Genomic DNA, 21,010 nt, shown 5'->3' on the forward strand with positions numbered 1-21,010 from the left:
CAAGATCTCCATTTGCTTAGCTAGAACATCCAACTTTTGATGAATAGCTATGCTAGATGAACTGGCTTCCACCAAGTGCACTCCAGTTGGCCTCTTGAGAATCCTCGTATCTCCAATACCGTTATAGGCATTTGAAACCATGGCCTCAATAATTTCTACTGTTGCATTGGTTAATTTATGCATGAGGTTTTCCTTTGCAGCAACATCGAGGCAGGTCTTGTTATGTTGTGATAGCCCTCCATAGAAAATGTGGACTAGCCTTTGTGATGAGTAGCCATGGTGCGAACAATTCATTTGCAAGCCTTTAAACCATTCACAAGCTTCAGATAAGGACTCTTGCTCATATTGGGTAAAATTTCAAATTCCTTTGATCAGCTGCATAAACTTTGCCACTGGGAAGAATTTTTGCAAGAATTGCATTGAACACTAGTCCTAGGTGGTAATGCTCCAGTTTGGTAAGTCCAAATGCCGGTCTTAAGCTTTTCCCTAACAAAAAAGTAGGCAAACTGATGTAGTCTCGAGTTGTAGTTGGGCTCTTTATTGTGTTTGAGCCTCAGGAATTTCTTCAGATGAAGAACAAGATCTTCAAATGACAAGCCATGCAACTGCATTCTCTCAATCATGTTGATCAATCCATGCCTCAACTCTCAGTTTTGGTCCCCTAAGTTAGGGAGCACAATACTGGTAGTGATTCCCACCATGGGGTGAGATAGTCCTGCAAGGTGCGCTCCGGTGGGTTAACCACATTGCCTTCCTTCCCTCCATTAGCACAATTTCCGTCATTTACATCAGCCATCCTTCTTCTCCTTGTGTTAGCGTTGTTCCTGCAACAAGCTATTTTGATCACAAGATTATGCTCAGGAATTTCACTCTTATGAGATCGAGTTAGCATAAACTATCAACACAAAAAGAAGGATAACAAACACAATTGACATTAAATTAAATTCCAATAAAAATTCACAATTTAAACTGAGATAAAATAGAACAAAATAAATATAAAAAATAAAAAATAAAAAATAAAAAATAAACAACACAAACATATTATCCAAAAACTTGATGCATAAAAATATGTTCGCTTATGGTAAGCGTACCTACGTGTAGTAACAGTGAATCTAAGTCCAGATGTGGTACCCATAGGACTAGTTATCTTCCCCCCAATAATTTAATTTGTAATACACTAAACAATTTGGTTTTAATCAATAATTGAGAAATGTGTTCAATTACATTGTCAGAAAATAGTACTCTGAAGCAATAAGAGACAACACAATGAACTTATCAGATAAAAAGCCCTAGAGCTATGATTAAATCTTGTCATTGAATTCCCCCCAATTATAAATTGAATTCTCAATGTTTATCAATTAACCTACTTCTTTTAAGGTTGTTAAAAGGTTTTGACCTCCAACAGGCTTTCTCTTAATTTAGTGCATAGAGAATGACAATTAGAAATCCCTAAAATGTGTTTGGTCATCGTCATTCTAGGATTCAATTGTTCTATAATTCCATTATTCGTACGAAATTGATCAGAAATGCACAAATAACTATAATATAGATTGATAAATTCTTATAAGAAATTAAGCATGATAGAACAACAAAATTGACTTAATAAAGACAATTTCAATTAAGTAAATTAGGATTCATCTGCAGATTAAATCATAACCCTAGAAAAGAGGGATATAGCCAGTCATGGACACACAAACAAGCAGAACAATAACCTCAGATAGATGAGAAAGACCATGAAATTAGAAAAATTACAATCAGAAGCTCCCATTATCTTTCTCGCATTCTTCCCAATCCAAAAGAGCTCTCACATTGTGCCTAAGTCATTCATCGAGTCAAATTTCGTACACAAAGAAAAAGATATTTTTCCCCCTTTTTTTTCCTTCCTATTTATAATTAAAATGTGAAGCTTCTGACATGGAAGGGAGCACAACCGTTCTTGAAAAATAATGACGTTGATTGCCTTTTTATGAAAATTGGAGAACAACCATCATGAGGGGTTGGGGTTTTGAAAGTGTTCTTGGATGAGCACGATCGTGTTGAAAAGAGTATGGTTATTCTCTTCATTAGAGCACTCTTTTGAGCATAGGTGTTTTGGACTCAACATGGGCGTGTTTCAGATTTAGCATGGTGTGCTCTTTTGACCCTTTTTCAGCCCTTTTTATGCTGAATTTTCACATTCTATCACTCTTTCCCCATTTGTATCACACTTTAATAGAATCCTATGAGTTTTGCCAATAAAATGAAATAAATTACATTAAAACAAGGCCAAAAATCATCTACAAAACTACACAATTACCATTTTATCAATTTGTTTTGCAACAAATCATCTTAAAAATGTGACTTAAATACTTTTTTCGTCCTTACAATTTAATGTTTTTTATTTTATTTTCATCCTTATATATTATTTTTTTCATTTTAGTCTTTGCAGAATGTATTTGTTTTGCTTATCGTCCTTAAAGTATTTTATATAATATTTTTTTTCATTGTTCAAAATACTCTTTTAGTGTTGAAAGTGTTATTTAAAATGTTTTAAGGACAAAAAATAAAATAAACATATTTTACAATGACTAAAATGAATATTTGTTTTATAAGGATAAAAATGAAAAAAAATATTAAATTACATGAAAAAAATATATTTAAATCTAAAATTGCAAATCAATTCTCAAAATCTTTCTCTATTTGATCACACTTTTACTCTCAGCTATCAATAAGACAAGTTGATTGAGCAAGCGATCAAAATAGTGACAACATAGGAGACATTGCCGCGAGTATATATATTAACTTAAGATACCACTCATCACGGGCCTAATGGTTAAGCCCAACATTGTCATCCTTACATCAATGCTGAGTTTTCAAAGCTCATTATCAAATGATGATCGCTGTACTAGTGAGCTCGAATATCTCCTAATTGATCATGACTTTAGCCAGTTTTGTTTTTTAAATCCAAAAACTATAACTAATTGAAGCTGGCATAAATTATTAAGAATAATAAAAACTACCATGAAGTCTCTTTTTTAGTATAATCAAAGTATTAACACATGTGTTTCTAATTAACATTTCTTTATTAGTAATAGTTGTCATCCGCTGCTACTTCTCCTAGCCAAAATTTGGATAAACTTAATAACATTCCTTCTTTTGTAAGTTGAGCATTAAATACTTATTTGAAAAGGTCACATAAGTTTGAATATATCCAAACTTGTTGAATACTAAATTTTTATCAAGTACTTTGCAGGATTAGTTGTACATTTAGCTTTACTTCAATAACAAGGACTTATTTTAAGAAAATGAAATTGTATGCTTGGTGCCTCGATCCAGACTACATAGTGTCCTTTAATGCTCATATATGACATTTTTTTACCATTTTGGGTTTTTCCCAAATAAAATATCAAAATAGGTGGTCAAGCAAACTATTCACTTGTCATGTGTTGTTTTCGTCACGTACAATATAGGAAACATCATCAAGTGTGGTACAATGATCTTATACATTGGTTATTTTTACAACCAATGTAAAAGAATGCTTTTTTACATTGATGTAAAAAAAATACTTTTTTATATTTATTGTAAAAATAATCGATTTAAAATATTATTACGCTTGCAAAAGCAACCCTTAATAAGTAAATAGTTTGTTTGATCACCCATTTTGATATTTTATTTGGAAAAAAACTCAAAATGGTAAAAGAAAATACTTTAATGCTCATACATTGTGTTTGAGGTCGGCATGACTCGATCCAATCCATTAAATCAGCCTATTTTAAAATTGATTTAGATAAATTTGAGTTTTAAAATTATATCAATGTTTTTTTTTTAGAATGAATTTGAGTTATGTTTTGGATCATTTAATTTCAACCAAAATTATTTTCCTACATTTTTAAAAAATATATATTATTTTTAAATAATTATGTATTAAGAATAATTTTTTTATTTTATATATAACATTTTATTTAACCTGATATTATTTTTAATAATATTATTTTTTTAAAAAAAATATACTTTAATTTAAATTTAGATTTCTTTTATTCTACCATTTAATTATACACAATGTTAATATTCATGTTAAAAGGTCATGCCGATCTTATCTTGTTTCACATATTACGGATTTTTTAGGTTGGATTAGGGTTCAATTAAATAATTAATCAAGCTTTGGGATAAGTTAGGAACAAAGACAATCCTGTCCCAATCCATCTCTTGCTAACTCTTATGCTGCGTCACCATACAATTATATATAGATAAAAAAAAATACCTCTCTATATACAAGTCTTCAATATGTTGTTTGGTGTTTACACTTTGCACAAACCCTTCTCTCCGTTCTTATTTTGTTGGACTTTTCTTCTAAGCAGGAATGTTGGACCGACTTATCCAATAACTTTATACGTTCATGATCATTATTCTGTCCAAATATCAGTTGAGTAGCAACTAATCAAGGAAAGTGCTCTCATCTATCCCAGAAGCTTTTTTATTTTATTTTTGGGTGGGACATAAAATAGGTGGCAGTTAGCCAGTTAGGTTACCCTTGACAAGTAACAAAAAGTTGCCCCTGCTTTCGGCTGTCCTAAGAGTGGGGCTATTAGTAGCTGAATTATAGATTAATTATCCTTCCATCAAATACTTTCTTTATTTTGTTTTGGCCCTTCTTTATATATTTATTCCTAAACAAAGAAAAAGAGTAACATTTACTAATTGATCCATAAGTTAATTAATATAATACAACTAATACTATACACTGATAGGTAGTTATTCGAGAATATTCCGGTTGCTTACAACTTGGTACATTTCTGCCAAACTTGTTCGCATGTCTAATGTCCTGTCTATTCAAATGGAAGTGATATTGGTGGGGAAGAGGAGACATGTCATTACATTAGGGAGTTAGATTAAAGAATATTTGTTACCTTTTTTTTTTCTCCTATAAATTTTTTTCATATAACGTATAGACGAAATTTATACTTTCAATTTTTTTGTGGATATTATAAAAAACGACCCACAATTCACACATCCTTCACTACCCATTCGTTGTGGCTTAGGTAGCTAGGTCTTCAGAAAACAAAAGAAAATATAATACCTCTCTTAAAGTACACATAAATGACATAGGACAACGATTTTTCGTTTGTTCATAAATGAAAGTACCGTAATATTATTCTTTGACATGTGTCCTCCACATGCGTATATACTTCGTCCGAGCTATAACACATGCAAGCACATGCTATTAAACCTTCATAAAATAGACTATCCAGCCCCAACAAGCCACGTATATCCTACTCGTTTTCAACGAGGTCCAAATTTAACATTTCGTATAATGCTTATCGCATATTCAACATTTATGCATGGTATCTTATTTTTAAGATGTATGCAGACTTTCAACTATAAAAAATTTATTTAATTTTACAATATTTAATTGCCTTCTCTTTTATTGATTCCAACACCTGAGCTCAAGATATTTTACATGAGTGACGTATTTAATGAATGTTTGAGTTGACAATGATAATATGTCTGTAATCATTGCGACACAAAATAATAATGTAGATAAACTAACTATTTATATATAACTGATTGTGATAGCTATCTCTTATGATTTTATATGAATCATATTTTGGAATAAGAAATTAATTTGTGGTAAATATATATAAGACTATTAATTAGAACAATCGCCGTTATAATTTTTTTATTTACCGGTGACAAATGTATAATGTATAAAACGTGCACAGTGTTTCCAATTTATACGCCAGTAACTTCTGGTTACAATACAAATTGATCATTATGTTTACTAGTACAAATACGATTGGAAGAAAAATTCAATTACATGAATTATATATCTAATAGTAATCATCAGTAATCAGACAACCCTAGTACTATTACAATTTGAAGACAACATTACCAACCACTATAGCTAGAGGTAGAGTTACCAGACCTTGCATGTAATCATCGATCAGCAAGGAAAAAAACTACAAGAAAATATGAGTTATGCAAAAGCATATACAAAAAGCATAATCACAAATAAAAATAATTAATCAAGTGTAGTAATGAGAGATCCTTATCGTCTAGATCTGTCTCTTCCACTCGTGCCACGATTTTCGGTATATGTATATATGTGTAGGCATCACTTTTTTTGGGTCGCTATTCTTTCTCATTGAGAAAGACAACACCTTCTTCACATTTGACTGTTTGGTCTCCATGATGTTGATCATCACATGAACTCTTATAAATTCCCACCAAGCTTTTTGCCTTCAAAGACTCCCTTTCCCAATCTGTGTTGTATACCACAACTAGAATAGAGACCGCGCATGCTATCTGTGCTGCCAATAAGCCATAGCAAAGCCCCACCAACCCTAGTTTCCAAACAAATGCCATCACTATGGCCACTGGTGCCCCCACAAGGTAAAATGAGTAGAAATTTATCCCTGCCCCAACACCAGGCCTAGCACTCCCTCTAAGGATTCCACAGCTTGTGGTTTGAGGGCAATTTGCTAACTCACAAACCCCAATTATGGGCAACACACTCATGGTTAGTTCCAACACCTCACTATCACTTGTGAACACCCTCCCCCATCTATTTCTCCCTATTGTGGTCCACAACAACCCTAATATTGAACTTGCAAGTGACATTCCTATTGCCACAATTGTTGACAACCTTGCCCTCTCAGGTTGACCTGCCCCAAGCTCGTTCCCAACCCTAGTTGACACTGAAGCACTCAGTGCCGTTGGTAAAGTGTACATGAGAGATGTTGTTTGTATCACTATGCCAGCAGTGGCTAAAGCAACTCGCGGGTTATGCAGGTAGCCCGCGAGAATCGTCATGAACTCGTACCACCACCACTCCAAGCACACCCCTAAGCAACTCTGAATGGAAAACCTAATTAGCATGCCCCACTCTTTTCCTAGTGTTGTTGTTGTTTTTAATGAGGTTTGGTCTTGGTGATGATGTTGTCGTGGTGACGACGACAAGGGACGAGATGATATTAGTAAAGGCATGGAAAGTGACCCCTTAGAGACGCGCATGTAGAGCATGTATGATAGGAGGAAGAAAAGGGTGTTGAAGTTGGCAACAAAAGCTGACATAGCAATCCCGGGCACACCAAGGTGGAGTTTGAAGGTCAAAAAAGCCACGATGGGGATGTGTATGAGAATGGAAAGCAAAGTGCACCACAATAGAGGCCAAGTTGTCCCTTTGCTACGTAAATAGATTCGAATCGGGTGAAGGAGGCTGTTAGCAATTAGGTCAGGGATTGAGAAGAAGCAATAAACACTTGCCACTTTGGTTATCTCAGGGTTTTGGTGAAGCCATAACATGAGTGGCTCGAGCTTGAGCCACAAGAGAGAAATGGGTAGTGAAGCTACCAATAACATGATAATTGTCCTTTGTAGAGTGAGAGAGACCAAAGAGAAGTTTCTTGAACCGAAGGCTTGAGTGCAAAGAGGTTCCATTCCCATGGCTAAACCTGAGAGGACTGAGAAACCGGTTATGTTGGTGAAGCCTATGGCCAAAGCACCACCTGCTAGCTCAAGGCTTCCCAACCTTCCCATGCACACAACTAAGACCATGTTTTTTATGTATCCCACAAGGCTCATGGCTGCTATTGGAACTCCTATGTCCCCCATTCTCTTAAGCTCATCCACTACCTATAGCAAACAAATTAAACACAATGAAAATAGTTAATGTTATTGTATAAATGAATGTGCTTATATTACAATATAGAAGATAATATATTTGATAGAATCTGGTGCATTAATATTGATATGGTCGCAACTATAATATGTTGATATAAAATAATATGAACTATAGTATAAGTGATAAACAAGTGAGATTAAGAGTGAAAATCATGGACGAGGGTGGAAGGTTCTGAAAGGATGTATGTAAGGTCTCGTTTGTTCGTACCTCAGCAGTTGGCGGGTATGTCTTTTGGGATTTCTCCTCCGCAACCATCTTAAACGTTTTTTTTTTTCCTCTTTCTTGTTTGCGTGTGGTTTGAGGTATGTGATAAAGAGAAACAAAAATTATTGAAATAGTGGGTGTCTTTTTTTTTTTTTTCTCCCCAAAACACTCCTCCAAGTACAAAGTGAGAGGGGACCAGAGGAAGAGAAGGGAGGGAACAAGAAAATTGGGGTGTGAGAATCAGGAGTAAGAGGAGAGACCTTTATATAAGGTTTGGAGGTGGTGGGGTAGGTATGGTATATTCTTTAAAAGTTAATGCTATATAGTAGTATATTACGTTATTATTAGAAGACAAAATAATTCCAAAAGCCTAAACTAACACAATTGATTTCCAGCATGGATGGTAAGAATCAAAGAGAAATTATAGTGAAATTTTAATGTACGACATTTTGAGAGAGAAATACACACACGAAAAATTATATATATATATATATATATATATATATATATATATATATATATATATATATATATATATATATATATATATATAATTTTGACAAACTTGAATAGAGATAATATTAATAATATATAAATATAATTCAATTGAATTAATAAAAATCATATTTTATATTAAATTATTAAAATAATATAATAATTATTAAAATTACACCAATATAATTAAATTCTTATTTTTTTTCTCATTTCGTCGCGACCATTTACACGTGAATTATACACCATTTTTGTCATTGGAGATACATGGAATCGGCGTTATGGAGATTACGTCACCTTAATTAGCAAGTGGCACTTGAACTCAGAATCAAATCAGATGCCCCTCTTTCCTGTTTCATTTTATGTTACTTCAGTTAAAAATGACAGTATGACGACAATATTCAGAATCTAACACGTCTTTAACCATTTATTGCTTTTTAGTTAAGAAATATAGAAGAAGACAAGAATTAGAAACAGGTAATTTTAGTCTTTGAACTCATACTTTAGCATGTTTGAACCATTATTTATTGGAATTGGATAAGTAATTGGGATCATTAACTAAAAAAATTACATGGGATTATATACATAAGTTAATTAACTCTTGTTTCTTGAAAAAAGAAAGAAAAAACTTAAAAAAAACTAATTCATTTGAGTGAAAAAGAATGCGGATAAACATAAAATGAATTGAGTTATAGATTGAAATGTTTAACTGAAAAGATCAATATAAAAAATATACTACGTACATGCATAAGAGTATTGATAGATAGATATGCATACAAAAATCGTCTAGAATATGCGACTAATACAGCAAGAGTAAAAGCATAAAGACCTTATTTAAACCGTGCGATATATGTATTAATCAACTCATACCCGAAACTTTCTTCTTTACTAGTCCTATTTCGTCATTTTCCCAAATATGTTGAAGCATTGGCACCTTCTCTGCCCGATAAGAAATGCATATATGTTGTGTATATTACCACTTTACCAGAAATTTTATCTCCACGTTTAAAAAGACGCTATTAATTGTGCATGTGAGTCAGACTGGTGCTATTAGCTAGTATTATAGCTCCACTGAGGTCATAGTAGACGTATTCCGATGCTGATGCAATCCATTTTTTGTTTTTGGAAATAACACGTCTGGCTTTCTAGTTATGTATAATTAATAGTGTTTTATTTATTTATTTTTGTTTTTCAGCATTTTTAATTTTCTTTTATGTTTGTAATTATATTTAAAGGGAAAAAAAGAAGCTCGCATCTCATAGCATATTTTAAGTCAGTCTTTAGCTGGTTATCTAAAAAAATCAATGAATTAGTGATGAAAAATTATTATTTTTTTGTTAATTTTATAGTCACTAAATTTTAATGACGAAAATTTAAAAGTTATATATATAAATTATTTCATCACTGATTTTATTTTTTTAATAATAATATGGTGATAATTCAATTATTTGAGAAGCAAATATTGCCAAACTTCCTTTACTTAGTAAATTATATATGCATTTGTAAATTTTATTAATCTAATCATTGTATAAAAATATTTTATTTAGTATATAATAAGTTCATGAAATTTCATAAATTTAAAAACTTTGATACTCTATATTTATGTTAACTTCATTCAATGTATAATATATTGTTTAAAATGTAAATAAATACCAACTATAAGATTCATTCCGTACTTATAAATATTGAATTTATTTAAAATTTACTGTGTTCACTATGATAATATATATTTTATGATTCTACAATTAGACTTGTTAAATTCATATATAGACTAATAATTTTTGGAAGAAGCTTAATATATATCTAGTACTTATGGCATGCATAACTGAATTTATTTTTGTCCATATATATTGAACTTTATGTAACCTAATTTGTATACTCACTTTACATTCTTTTCTCTCTTTTTATCTTCCTTTCTTTATACATCTCGCATCGCATCTATTATTTTCATTTTCTTTGTTTTTTATTTTATTTTTTCTTCACTGAAAGGAAAAATTTTATAGACTAATGTTCAGTGAGGTGTACATTTACACCTAGAGAAAAAAAAAAATAAGAGAAAAATGATATATGAGAGAGAAAGAGAATATGGAAGAGATTGATTAAGAAAAAGTTACATTGTGTTGATCATCTTTTCTAACAACTTTTTTAAATGATCTAATTAAATTATATACGTGTAACAATATTGTGTTTTTATCAAGTTCTTCCTTTTAATTCAAAAGTTTAATGGTGTCTTAGATTTGATGAAGTTTATATCATGAACATGATTTAAGACTAACTCTCTTGTTAGTGGATTGATCATGCAACTTATCATTACTTATCATCTTAATTTAACTTTGTAAAACTAATATACTTTCCTGAACTCAAATATAAACAGACCTCGGGTATTACAAACTTATATATAAAATTAAATATAATCACAAGTTTCATTTTTTTTTTAACATTTCTAAAATAAAGACTCATTAAAATAGATTCGCCATCAAATGAAGGGTGTTTTTATAAAGCATTACTTATAAAAGAGAGAGACATAAAGATCTGGAACGAGTGTTTCACTGAGATATTTTTTTTCTCTTTTGTATATATTGAGAGAGGGAGAGGGGGGACGGGCATGCAGCTGGGACTTTCGGAGAATCCGGCTTTGCAAAATGTTAGTATGAGGTCACTTCAATAAGCTATCAGCAGTAGGGCCTTTGAAACTAACAGGATTAGGGTTTTGGGGCCTTCGGTCCACATCAGAAAACAAGTCTAATAAAATTAGATTGTATCGTAAGCAAAAAATTGCCTTTTATCACATGTTGGCACCAAGATATTTTTTATATAGATCCAAAATCTCAGAACTGCTTAATTGGAGCACCTTTCCCATTGGAGCACGCACCTTGTCCACAAAAGCTACTACACCCAGCTTGTAATTCGTATATATATGTGTACACCCCGTCCTCTCTCCCCCTTAGCTCCCATTTACGTGGCATATGCTAGGTAGTGTATACATTTTTTCTCCTTTTGTTCCATGTATATCCTACACACAAACACATTGACATATATAACTGATCCATTATCTTATCTTTTAAGTATGTTATCAAAAGTTTGATTCTAAATTCATATTATAAAAAATATTTGTTGAAAGAAATTAATCCTTTAAATGTATCTCACGAATTAGTTTTTAGTTCCTAATCAATAAATATCCCGAGTTCACCCAAAAACACACACTTCTTACTATTGAATCTAGGACAGGAATAGGTGGTTTTACACCACTGAACCCATTATTATAGAACGTGGGCGGTGACTAGTGGAGTGGTCGAGCTTTTGATACATAAGTATAACCAAAGCATGTCGTGCTTATTTTAAGCTGCATGGCTAGTCAAGCATGCATTATTCTTACCCTTTATGACTACATTGTTGAATCGTGACAAATTCATTCTTGATAAAAATAATAATAATAGTTAATTAGGCGTGTCTATAAAAGTACTTTCAAACGCCATGACCGCCGAATTAGAATGCCCCTTTAGACCATTAATTAACTCCTTTTAATGCATCTAGAACTTCTGTGTATGATTCAATGTTTACCCGTTACCGCCCAAAAAGATGGTGCTCATCTTTTCAAACATCAAAGACTTATACCTATTAGAAACAATAAATTTAACACCCTTTCAAATATTCCTGCCTCCGTTTTCTGAACTAATTTTCTTTAATTATGAGTTCTTTAGCTTCTTTTACATCCCGTGCTAGCTACTACTAGTAGGATCTTTTATAGCATAAAAGATGAAGAAGTTCACATTGTGTATCTTTTTCTTAGATCTGGGTACATCAAGAAATCGCATAATTACTATCTAGATTGCTAGTATTTAACTTTCTACTTATACCTAACCACCCAATTCGGATAGTGGTTTTTGTTTTGGTCTCCGAGCACTTTGCCTAACGTATATAATTCATTTATATTTGTTAATTTTGTATTGAGTTTTACAAAAAAAAAAAAAAAAGAAAGAAAGAAAGAAAAGAAAACACTAACATGAGGTAGTGTGACAGCAAGTAATAACAGTTAGCTAGTCTGATATCATACAAAAGAGAACAAAGTTGTGATGATATTTATAAATGCGAACAAAATAATCAAAGGGTATAAATGTATTGTTTCTAGATTCATTGATCCTATATATGATTTTTATTGATAAAAATATCTTTTCAAATAAACCTTTGTTTTATTTTTTAATTCTTCTTTAATTTGTTTGTACGAGCAATTATTTAAGGACATTCCACTTGTCTAAAGAGTAATAATATTTGGACACCTATCAACTTCAAACACTTGATCACACTTTTAATTTTTCTTTATTTTTATTTTCTTTATCACATTATATATTACCTATGACACTTACATTTCTCTCTCTTTATTTCTCTATAAGTGTCATTTAGAGTTGGGAGTCCATCATTTATTTTACTTTCCAAACACATTATTTATACTAATCATTTTTCTTTATATCTCCTTGTATTATGTTATATTGTATATTATACTTAAATCTTTCTCTCTTTTATGCCTCTCTTGTTTTTGGGTGTAAAAAATAACTTTGCATTGTTTCTCTTCTAAAATATGGTTACTTTAATGGCTCAAAGAGTTGGTTAACGACTCAAGTGTTACTTTCATCATATATATACTGTGAATTCCTGCATACAATACCGTATGGGCTTAACTAGGTTTAATTGTTCAAGGACCAAATCAGGCTAAGGTTCTTATTTATTCATCTCTTTCTACTTAACACATATTAATATTCTCTCTCTCTCTGTACGTGTATGTGTGCTTGTGTTATGTCTGCGTGTGTTGCATGTTGTATAAATTAGTGTGTGCAGTGTACATGTTTATATCGCTGTAATAGCACACCAGAGGAAATATAACACACTAACTGTTATTACTTGTTGTCACACTTGAATGGAACCATGCATGTGCAATGTAGTTGCACCAAATGCCCAAAGGGAACCATCCTCAACAATTATGATCCCCACACAAACCAATCTTGTCAGCAATTTGGCAACTTTTAATCTGTAATATCATGCACTAAGATGGGATTCTATACCTTCCTAAGCCAATCTGATGTTAACATTTATTATATATGCAATGGTTGTTAGGAAGGAATAATGATAACATATCCAAGTGTCACATCCCTCATGGTTTTGAAATATATAATCGTACTGAACAAGATAACCCCCTTCGGTCCCAAAATCTTGGTCATTGTATTGAAAAATTCGAACAACCGACACCTTTTTCTGCTCTCTCCCCGCGCCATGAATGACAAGGAACGCACGTTTAAGCCTCCATCACTACTCCAAAGTCCAATTGAATAATCGCTTAAGGATTTGGTAAAGAGAGATATGCCTATCTCACCTGTAACCAATTACATTATATATGGGGGCCTAGCTAGCCCATTACCTCAGTTCAAAGATAGATATTAATCCCACTAATATCTAGCACCATATTAATTAGTTGTTGTTGCATGTTGGTTATATATAGATGCTATCTATGCTCTATCCACTTGGTAGTTAATTGCTTTTTGAATATTGTCTTCTTGTTGATTGTTTTAAATTAAAGGTGAAGCGTATGTTCATGGTATATAGATCATACATGTGAAAAGCCTGTGTAAAATGCATGTTGTATAACATTATAAGTGAAGAAGAGATTAAATGTAATATAGAACTATTTGTAATTGGTTATAAATTTGATAATTTCATCATAGGAACATGTGTTTTATTAACTAACTGTTATCTTTATAGAGGTTATCATAAGTGTTCTTCATAAGAAGATAATTTTATTTAGATCGAATAAGATCACTGTATATTGACAATAAAATTCTTTCTTGGTTAAGGTGAAACTCGAGTAATTAAATTTTGTTTTGACATGCATATAAAAATATTCATATATTAATGCATGAAAAAATATGCTTTTACCTAATATGTTTTTACTCTTCTAAATTTAGGATAAATTTATTTTTTTATCCTTCAAATTTTAATATAATTTTTTAACCCCTGTAATTTGAAAAAAAAAATCACTTATGTAACTAATATATTACAAGTGATTTATATGATAATTCACTTAAATTTTACATTTTTATTACCAAACACATGCATGTATCCTTTCCTTACAAAGTACTCATTTTGACAGCGTTTGAATGGTGGGTGCTTAATTAAGAAGAGAGACTAAGACTATTTTTAAAAATAAAAAAAAAAAAATTAAAGAGACTAAACAGATCAATTTTAAATTTAAAGAATAATAAATAAACTAATCTTGAATTTAAGACACCAAAAACATTCTTAATTAAGTTCACACCACTTACCCATCATAAGAATCAAACTCACAAAGTGATTTTGAGGATCTTGTGTTGTGGTAATAATCTCTTGCAAGTCGGGTCCACTTGTTTGACATTTTGTTACTAGATATATTATACATTCTCTTTGTTCCACCAAGTCAAAATGATAATTATTTGTAAGATGGGAAAACATGGTGGATGGAATATCCCGCACATAGATTATCCACATTGTTCGGTCTCTCTCTTCAGGTACCTTAAAACTACAGGAATATTGTTGAGTCAAAATACGAAGATTGGAATGCCATGTACCTTTTGACCATGTGTGCGTTATTGTCTACCTTGAAACCATACTGAGTCATATTAACTTTTGATTTAAATGTAATAGGTACGCATTAATTAGAACACTATAGCCATCACAATTAATTGGTCTACTAGTGTGTTCAATTATGATTAGTTGTTGTAAGTTACAAGCCACATAAAATTACGTTGACTATGAGATTCAATATGTCTAACTAGTTAATAATTTGTTTGGTAATTAATAAACATCCTCGTCTAGCCAAATTATTGATTCAAAACAACAAAAAATGTTAGTTTAGAATAAGAAAAATTGCTTGAGTCAGTTGGGATGTCATCTATAACCAAAAGAAAAGGGAGATCGATTTAGTAATAAAAAAACTAAGTTATTTAATTATTCCTTATTTGGGAACGGCCCCTTTGTAAGACCGAAGTACTCTTGGATTAAAAAACAGTAGGACAATAGCAATAATATTCATTTTTGGCATGATATCTGCATTGGAGAGAATGTTTGAGATCCTCTTCAACATCTTAAAGTGTAAAAATGCCTTAATGTCAGAAATGGAAGGGAAAAACTAGGACATATAGAATTGGCAGTTCGGGTGAAGACGTGACTTTTTGAATGGAAAAAGAAATTAAACTTAATTGGAAAAAAGTGCCTCCCTATTTTTTCACTAAATAGGTTTTCTTATTCTTTTAATTCATTATCGAAGTCTCTGTATTCTCAAAATTCATTATCTGAGTTCCTATAGGAAAAATTAAACATTAATTATTAGCTTACAATATTGATTATCACGTGTTTGCATATAATTGATCGTTTAAGGGATATTTATGTGTTTAGAAAATATCATTATTAGTAATTAAAGTGATTAATTATTTTCGTTATTTTCAATTTACCCTCATCAATAATTAAGTAACTAACAATTATCTCATAAACAATTATTTCAACCCCAAAACGTAAACTTTATTCACTCAAAATCCATAACCTTCATATTACCAAGAATCCCTAATTCCCAAAATCAACAACATGAATCCAAACAGTAACGAGAACGTGAGATGTGTAAAATAAGTTAACGGTCAACGTTTAATTTGTCCTCTAGGGACTCAATAGTGAATTTTGAAAAATAAGAAGACTCCGATAATGAATTAAAGAATAGGAGGACCGATTTAGTGAAATAGAAAAAATATGGAGATTCTTTTTGCAATTAAGCCAAAAAAAATTATTGTTTTCAGAACTAAAAACATGCTTTCTTTGGTCCATATTAAGAGAAATAGTTTGATTATTAGTATCCAATTTAGCTTTTTTTTTAAAAGAAAAAGTTGTGTTTGCTCCTTTTTTGTTGGTGTCATTCTACTTGAATTACTTCCTCCGCTCCAATGCAGTTTTAGCTTTTGAAAAAATTTCAAGTTGATTGATGTTCTTACTTTTGAATGAGATATCCAAACATCTATTTCAAGTTTGCCCTATTATAAATAATGTTATCTAGAAAAATTTAATAATATATTTATTGAAATTAAGAGAAAGAACAAAGATATTTTAGGACAATTATTCCCTAATAAATGCTAATACTCTTAGAATATATTTTTTGTTTTGTTTATGTGAAAAAACTTTAAACATCAGTCATTTTAGGATGAAGAAAGTATGTGTAACTAATTAATGCTATTTTAGGGCGTTTCTTTTAATTTTAATGATGTTTTAGACTTAATAAAAATCACATAATACATATATATTTTAAGGAACTTTGGATAAATTCAGGTTCAAGAGACCATATCCAATGTATTTCAAGGACAAATTTGAATTATAATTTAATTTATCTCAAACGAGTTTAATGTTATATATTATTTTAAAAGTATAATTTTAAAAAAATATTATGTACAAATAAAATAACTTCTTAACTAATAAATAATATTCTGTATATTATATTTATTTTTGATATTATTCATCTTAAAATATAATGTTAAAGTTATATACTTCTTTTACTCTCCCACTAAATTAACTTTATATAATATTAAAATTAATATATAGTGCAAAGAAGTATGGTTAGGTCGATTATGTCCCATATTTATTGGGTCGTAATTTTAAGATAACATCTTCACAAAATAGACCTTATTACAATTTGAGATACTATCGGATGATACATATACAATAATTTATATAACAATATTTTTGTGTCTAACTTTTGTTTTCTATTATTATGACACCTAATAAATAATGTGTAGAAGAGACATATACACTAAAGAAATGAGTGTGTAATAATACACAAACTCATGTTTTGAAAATGTTAGAAATAAATGTGTATGTACAAGATCCAATTCATCATGTTATCAATTTTAATAAAGAATTATTCTTTATTTTATTATCATACTTATTGTTTTATTAAATTGTTAAATTAACAAGTTCTTGATTAAAATTATAGACTTATTCTCATGATAGAGATTATAATAATGAAAAATAAGTTCTTTATAATTTTAATCTAAATTATTTTTTATCGTAGAATTATTGTGAATAGAACATCAATAATCTGGAAAGATCAATGTATATGTAATGGTCTTTATTAGATAAATATTATTATATCTCATTTATTAAATTACATATATAAATGATGTACATGTGGATGTCATTATTGAATTGACTCAACTAAGAACTTCTAATCGTTAATATTACTTTAATATGTCAATAGAAAGTTCTTAAGAAAAAATATAATAGTTTCCTTTGACATGAGATTGTCATAGTAATTAATAAGTTATTTGTTATATTTTAATTTCGGACACCTAATGTCTTAGGATACTAGTTGAATGAATATTGGATATAATTAAATACGCGTAGAATTAATGATTAATCAAGAAAAAATTCATCAACTCTAGGTAATGAGTTTGAGCTCTATGATAGAATTAAGACCTTAGATAGAACAATTGAATGAAAAAAAAAGAGTTTCTTAAGTCATTCATTGATTAAATGTAATGTGTTAACTTAATAGAGTTTGATAGTAATACTATACTCTAGAGTTAGGAAATATTATATTATTCTTCTTATTGGTTTTTGAAGGTAAAATATGTTATTTCTTGCTATCCGGGCATAGTGTTGTTAAACGCATACCTTGATTAGGAAATTAATTATGATTAATTTACTACTAGTTTAGTGTTGAACCTACAAGGTCACACACAAACGAGTGTTCTAATCTTTGCAAAAGAAAATAATTTATTTGATAATTAAATTAGAGGATTTAATTTAATCAAATAAATATTTTAGTGAAATATTATTATATTATTTGCTAGCACCGAGAATATAAATAATATAAATAAAGAGTATTATTTTATAAATGTAGAAGTTGTCCATAAAATAAGAATAAGATTATATTGCTGCATATTAAAATCAGATCATTTGATTAATTGTCGTAATTAGTCACATGATTATTTGATAATTATCTTTGTCTTATATCAAGCTTCTTAAGATAAAAAAATATGAGATAATTTTTTATTTTTAAATATAAAGACAGAGAAATATGAAATTATTTTAAACAAAATCTCTCCCTTTTGAAGAATACTCAAATTCATATATCTTCAACATTATAAAAACATCTACATGAGAGAGTACATCGTACCGGGCTAGAAAAGGTCAAACTTAGCTTTTTTAGACTTGAAAAGTAAAAAAGAAATTTTGTTTTTTAGAATTTCACTCATCAAAGAGTTAAAAAAAAATTATTGTTTCAAGAACGTATATCTAGACACACAAATCTATTTTTTCTCTATATACTATTATTATTGTTATATATTTTAAATGTAAAATAGATCCTAATTTTTCATTAAAAGTATTAAGAATGCTTCTTTGTAACAAATCGAACACCCTATTTAAGGTATTATTCAATTTTCTTCTCTTATTGGTATATTAATTGATTTTTAAGCTTATCTCTATCTTTTCCATTAATATGTTCATGTGGGAACATTATATTCATATTAGAGTACTTGTTAATCAATAAATTTTGGCTTAAACTAACTCTTGTTAAGGTGCTTCTTTAAAGAGTTTAAAAAGTGTTTTTTCTTTCTTCTGGAAATTAATTGCTGATTAACTAATAGGCTTCCCACACAATTGAATTGGCAAACGAAGAGGAACGTGTTATCTAATCAGCATCAGTTGCTATGTGAGTGTTCTTTGCCAGGACTTGTAGGAATCATCTTCTCCCTAGCTTGTTCTTCATTTGTTGGTTTGCTTGTTTGTCGGATTTTATAATTATGGTTGATTTGGTTTTGATATATATTGTTATGCACTTATACCACCAAATCTTTTCGAAAGTTTAATTAATTTGTCACTTCTCTAAACTCTACTTTATCACACATGTTAATATCTTCTTAAAACTCATTACTCTTTTAATATTTCGTATATTTACTTTTTGTTAATCTCCGTATGATTTCTGATATTAATAGGAGTCTCCAAAGGATTGATAGTTGTTAATTTCAAGATTTAAATATAATTTTAATTTTCTATTTTATTCAATCCATAATTTTAATTCATTTATTTTAAAATTAAGATATTAGGTTTTTTATTTTAAAAAATCTTTAATTTTAATCCTCATATTCAAGATACAAATATTTAATCCTTATATTTTAGAAAATTCACAATTTTAATTTTCGTGTTTTAAAAAATTCATAATTTTAGTTTAATATTTAATTTTTTCTATGTTCTATTTTGTTTATTTTTTTACTTTGTAATTAATTAAATTATTTTTTGAGATATCTTAAATGAATATGTTAAGTTTAAGATTCAATTAGACTAAAACAAAAAAATAAAACATAAATAAAATTAAGAATTTGACTAAAATTATAATTTTTTTAAAATAAGAGGATTAAATGTTTTTATTTTAAAATAAAATGATCATAAATCATGAATTTTTTTAAAATAAGAGAATCAAATATCTCATTTTTTAAATGAAGAGACCAAAATGCACATCAACTGAAATAGAAAGACCATAATTACATTTAACTCCAATTTCAATTTAAAGAAATCAAAGATGGATGATTTGATATTAATCAACATAATTAACTTTTACAGTTTTCTTAAGCATTATTCGAGACATACATTTTTCTTGAGTTGAAAACATAAAATTGCTACTTGTTCGAATAAAAAAAGTTCACATAAGATCGTTAGATTCTAAGTCCCACAAATAAAAATCTTATTTCTTAGTTAGAATTATTATGAGAATTTATCTTTTCGAAGCTTGACTTATACTTAAGCATGGAAACAAATTTCCACCATCAACAAGAAGTTGACTTTCATAAAAGAATGTCATTAATATCAATGACAAACTTAATTACTTACAAGGAAGTTTGTGCAAATAAACCTCCTCACTCGGATAAAACTACAAGTATAATATCTTATATTTTTTATATTTTCTCTTTTACTTTTATCTATTTGAACCACTTATACTAATTTTCCAATTTGATTCTCCCAACTAAAAATCAAACATGCTCGACACAATTTGGTATCTTAACCCCCTAGTTAAAAAGCAACAATAGAATGTGTCAATCGGTTCATAAAAGAATATCATTAATATCAATGACAAACTTATAAGTGAGGGTGTGCAAATGCACCTCCTCACTTGGATAAAGCTACAAGTAAAATATCTTGTATTTTTATATTTTGTCTCTTTTATTTTTATATATTTGAACCCACTTATATTGATTTTCCAATTTGACTCTCCCGACTAAAAATCAAACATGCTCTATTCAATCTGGTATCTTGACCCCCTAAATGAAAGGCAACAACAAAATGTGTCACTCGGTTCATTAACTTCACACCTGTTGAGGGTCCATGGAACGCTTCCACATTGGCATTTACACCATTCTCAAGCCCAACTTGAGGCCGTCACCACTGCCAAGATAAGGGAATTATTGTTCCCACTACCATATTTCTATTCACACTACCACTTTTGAAAAGTAGTGAGAATAAACCAAACTGCCATTTTCTCCACCCCCCCTCCCCTCCGCCTTCCCTCTTTTCCATTCTTCTCACTCCACCCTTTCCCCCCCATTCCTCTCAAACATCTCACTCTCTCCTTCTCCCTCTTATTTTTCTCTTCCT

At 30.0% G+C, this 21,010-nt stretch overlaps 1 protein-coding gene and 1 non-coding gene across 2 annotated transcripts; one reads left to right on the top strand and one right to left on the bottom strand.

The window, feature by feature from the left end:
- The first annotated feature begins 271 nt into the window (after nucleotides 1-271).
- Nucleotides 272-378, top strand: LOC114388853. The gene has a single exon (XR_003661643.1). It is a non-coding gene; the product is annotated as a small nucleolar RNA R71 (small nucleolar RNA).
- Nucleotides 379-5,681: 5,303 nt separating this feature from the next.
- LOC114387448 (protein DETOXIFICATION 55-like) lies at nucleotides 5,682-8,097 on the bottom strand. The gene is made up of 2 exons (XM_028347643.1): nucleotides 7,868-8,097; nucleotides 5,682-7,611 (listed from the first exon to the last, which is right to left on the bottom strand). The coding sequence occupies exons 1-2, from the start codon at nucleotides 7,913-7,915 to the stop codon at nucleotides 6,109-6,111; spliced, it is 1,551 nt and encodes a 516-aa protein (XP_028203444.1). The 5' UTR covers nucleotides 7,916-8,097; the 3' UTR covers nucleotides 5,682-6,108.
- Between the last annotated feature and the right edge of the window lie 12,913 nt (nucleotides 8,098-21,010).

Source organism: Glycine soja, chromosome 15 (genome assembly GCF_004193775.1).
Source record: "Glycine soja cultivar W05 chromosome 15, ASM419377v2, whole genome shotgun sequence".
In the NCBI taxonomy this organism is placed as follows: domain Eukaryota; kingdom Viridiplantae; phylum Streptophyta; class Magnoliopsida; order Fabales; family Fabaceae; genus Glycine; species Glycine soja.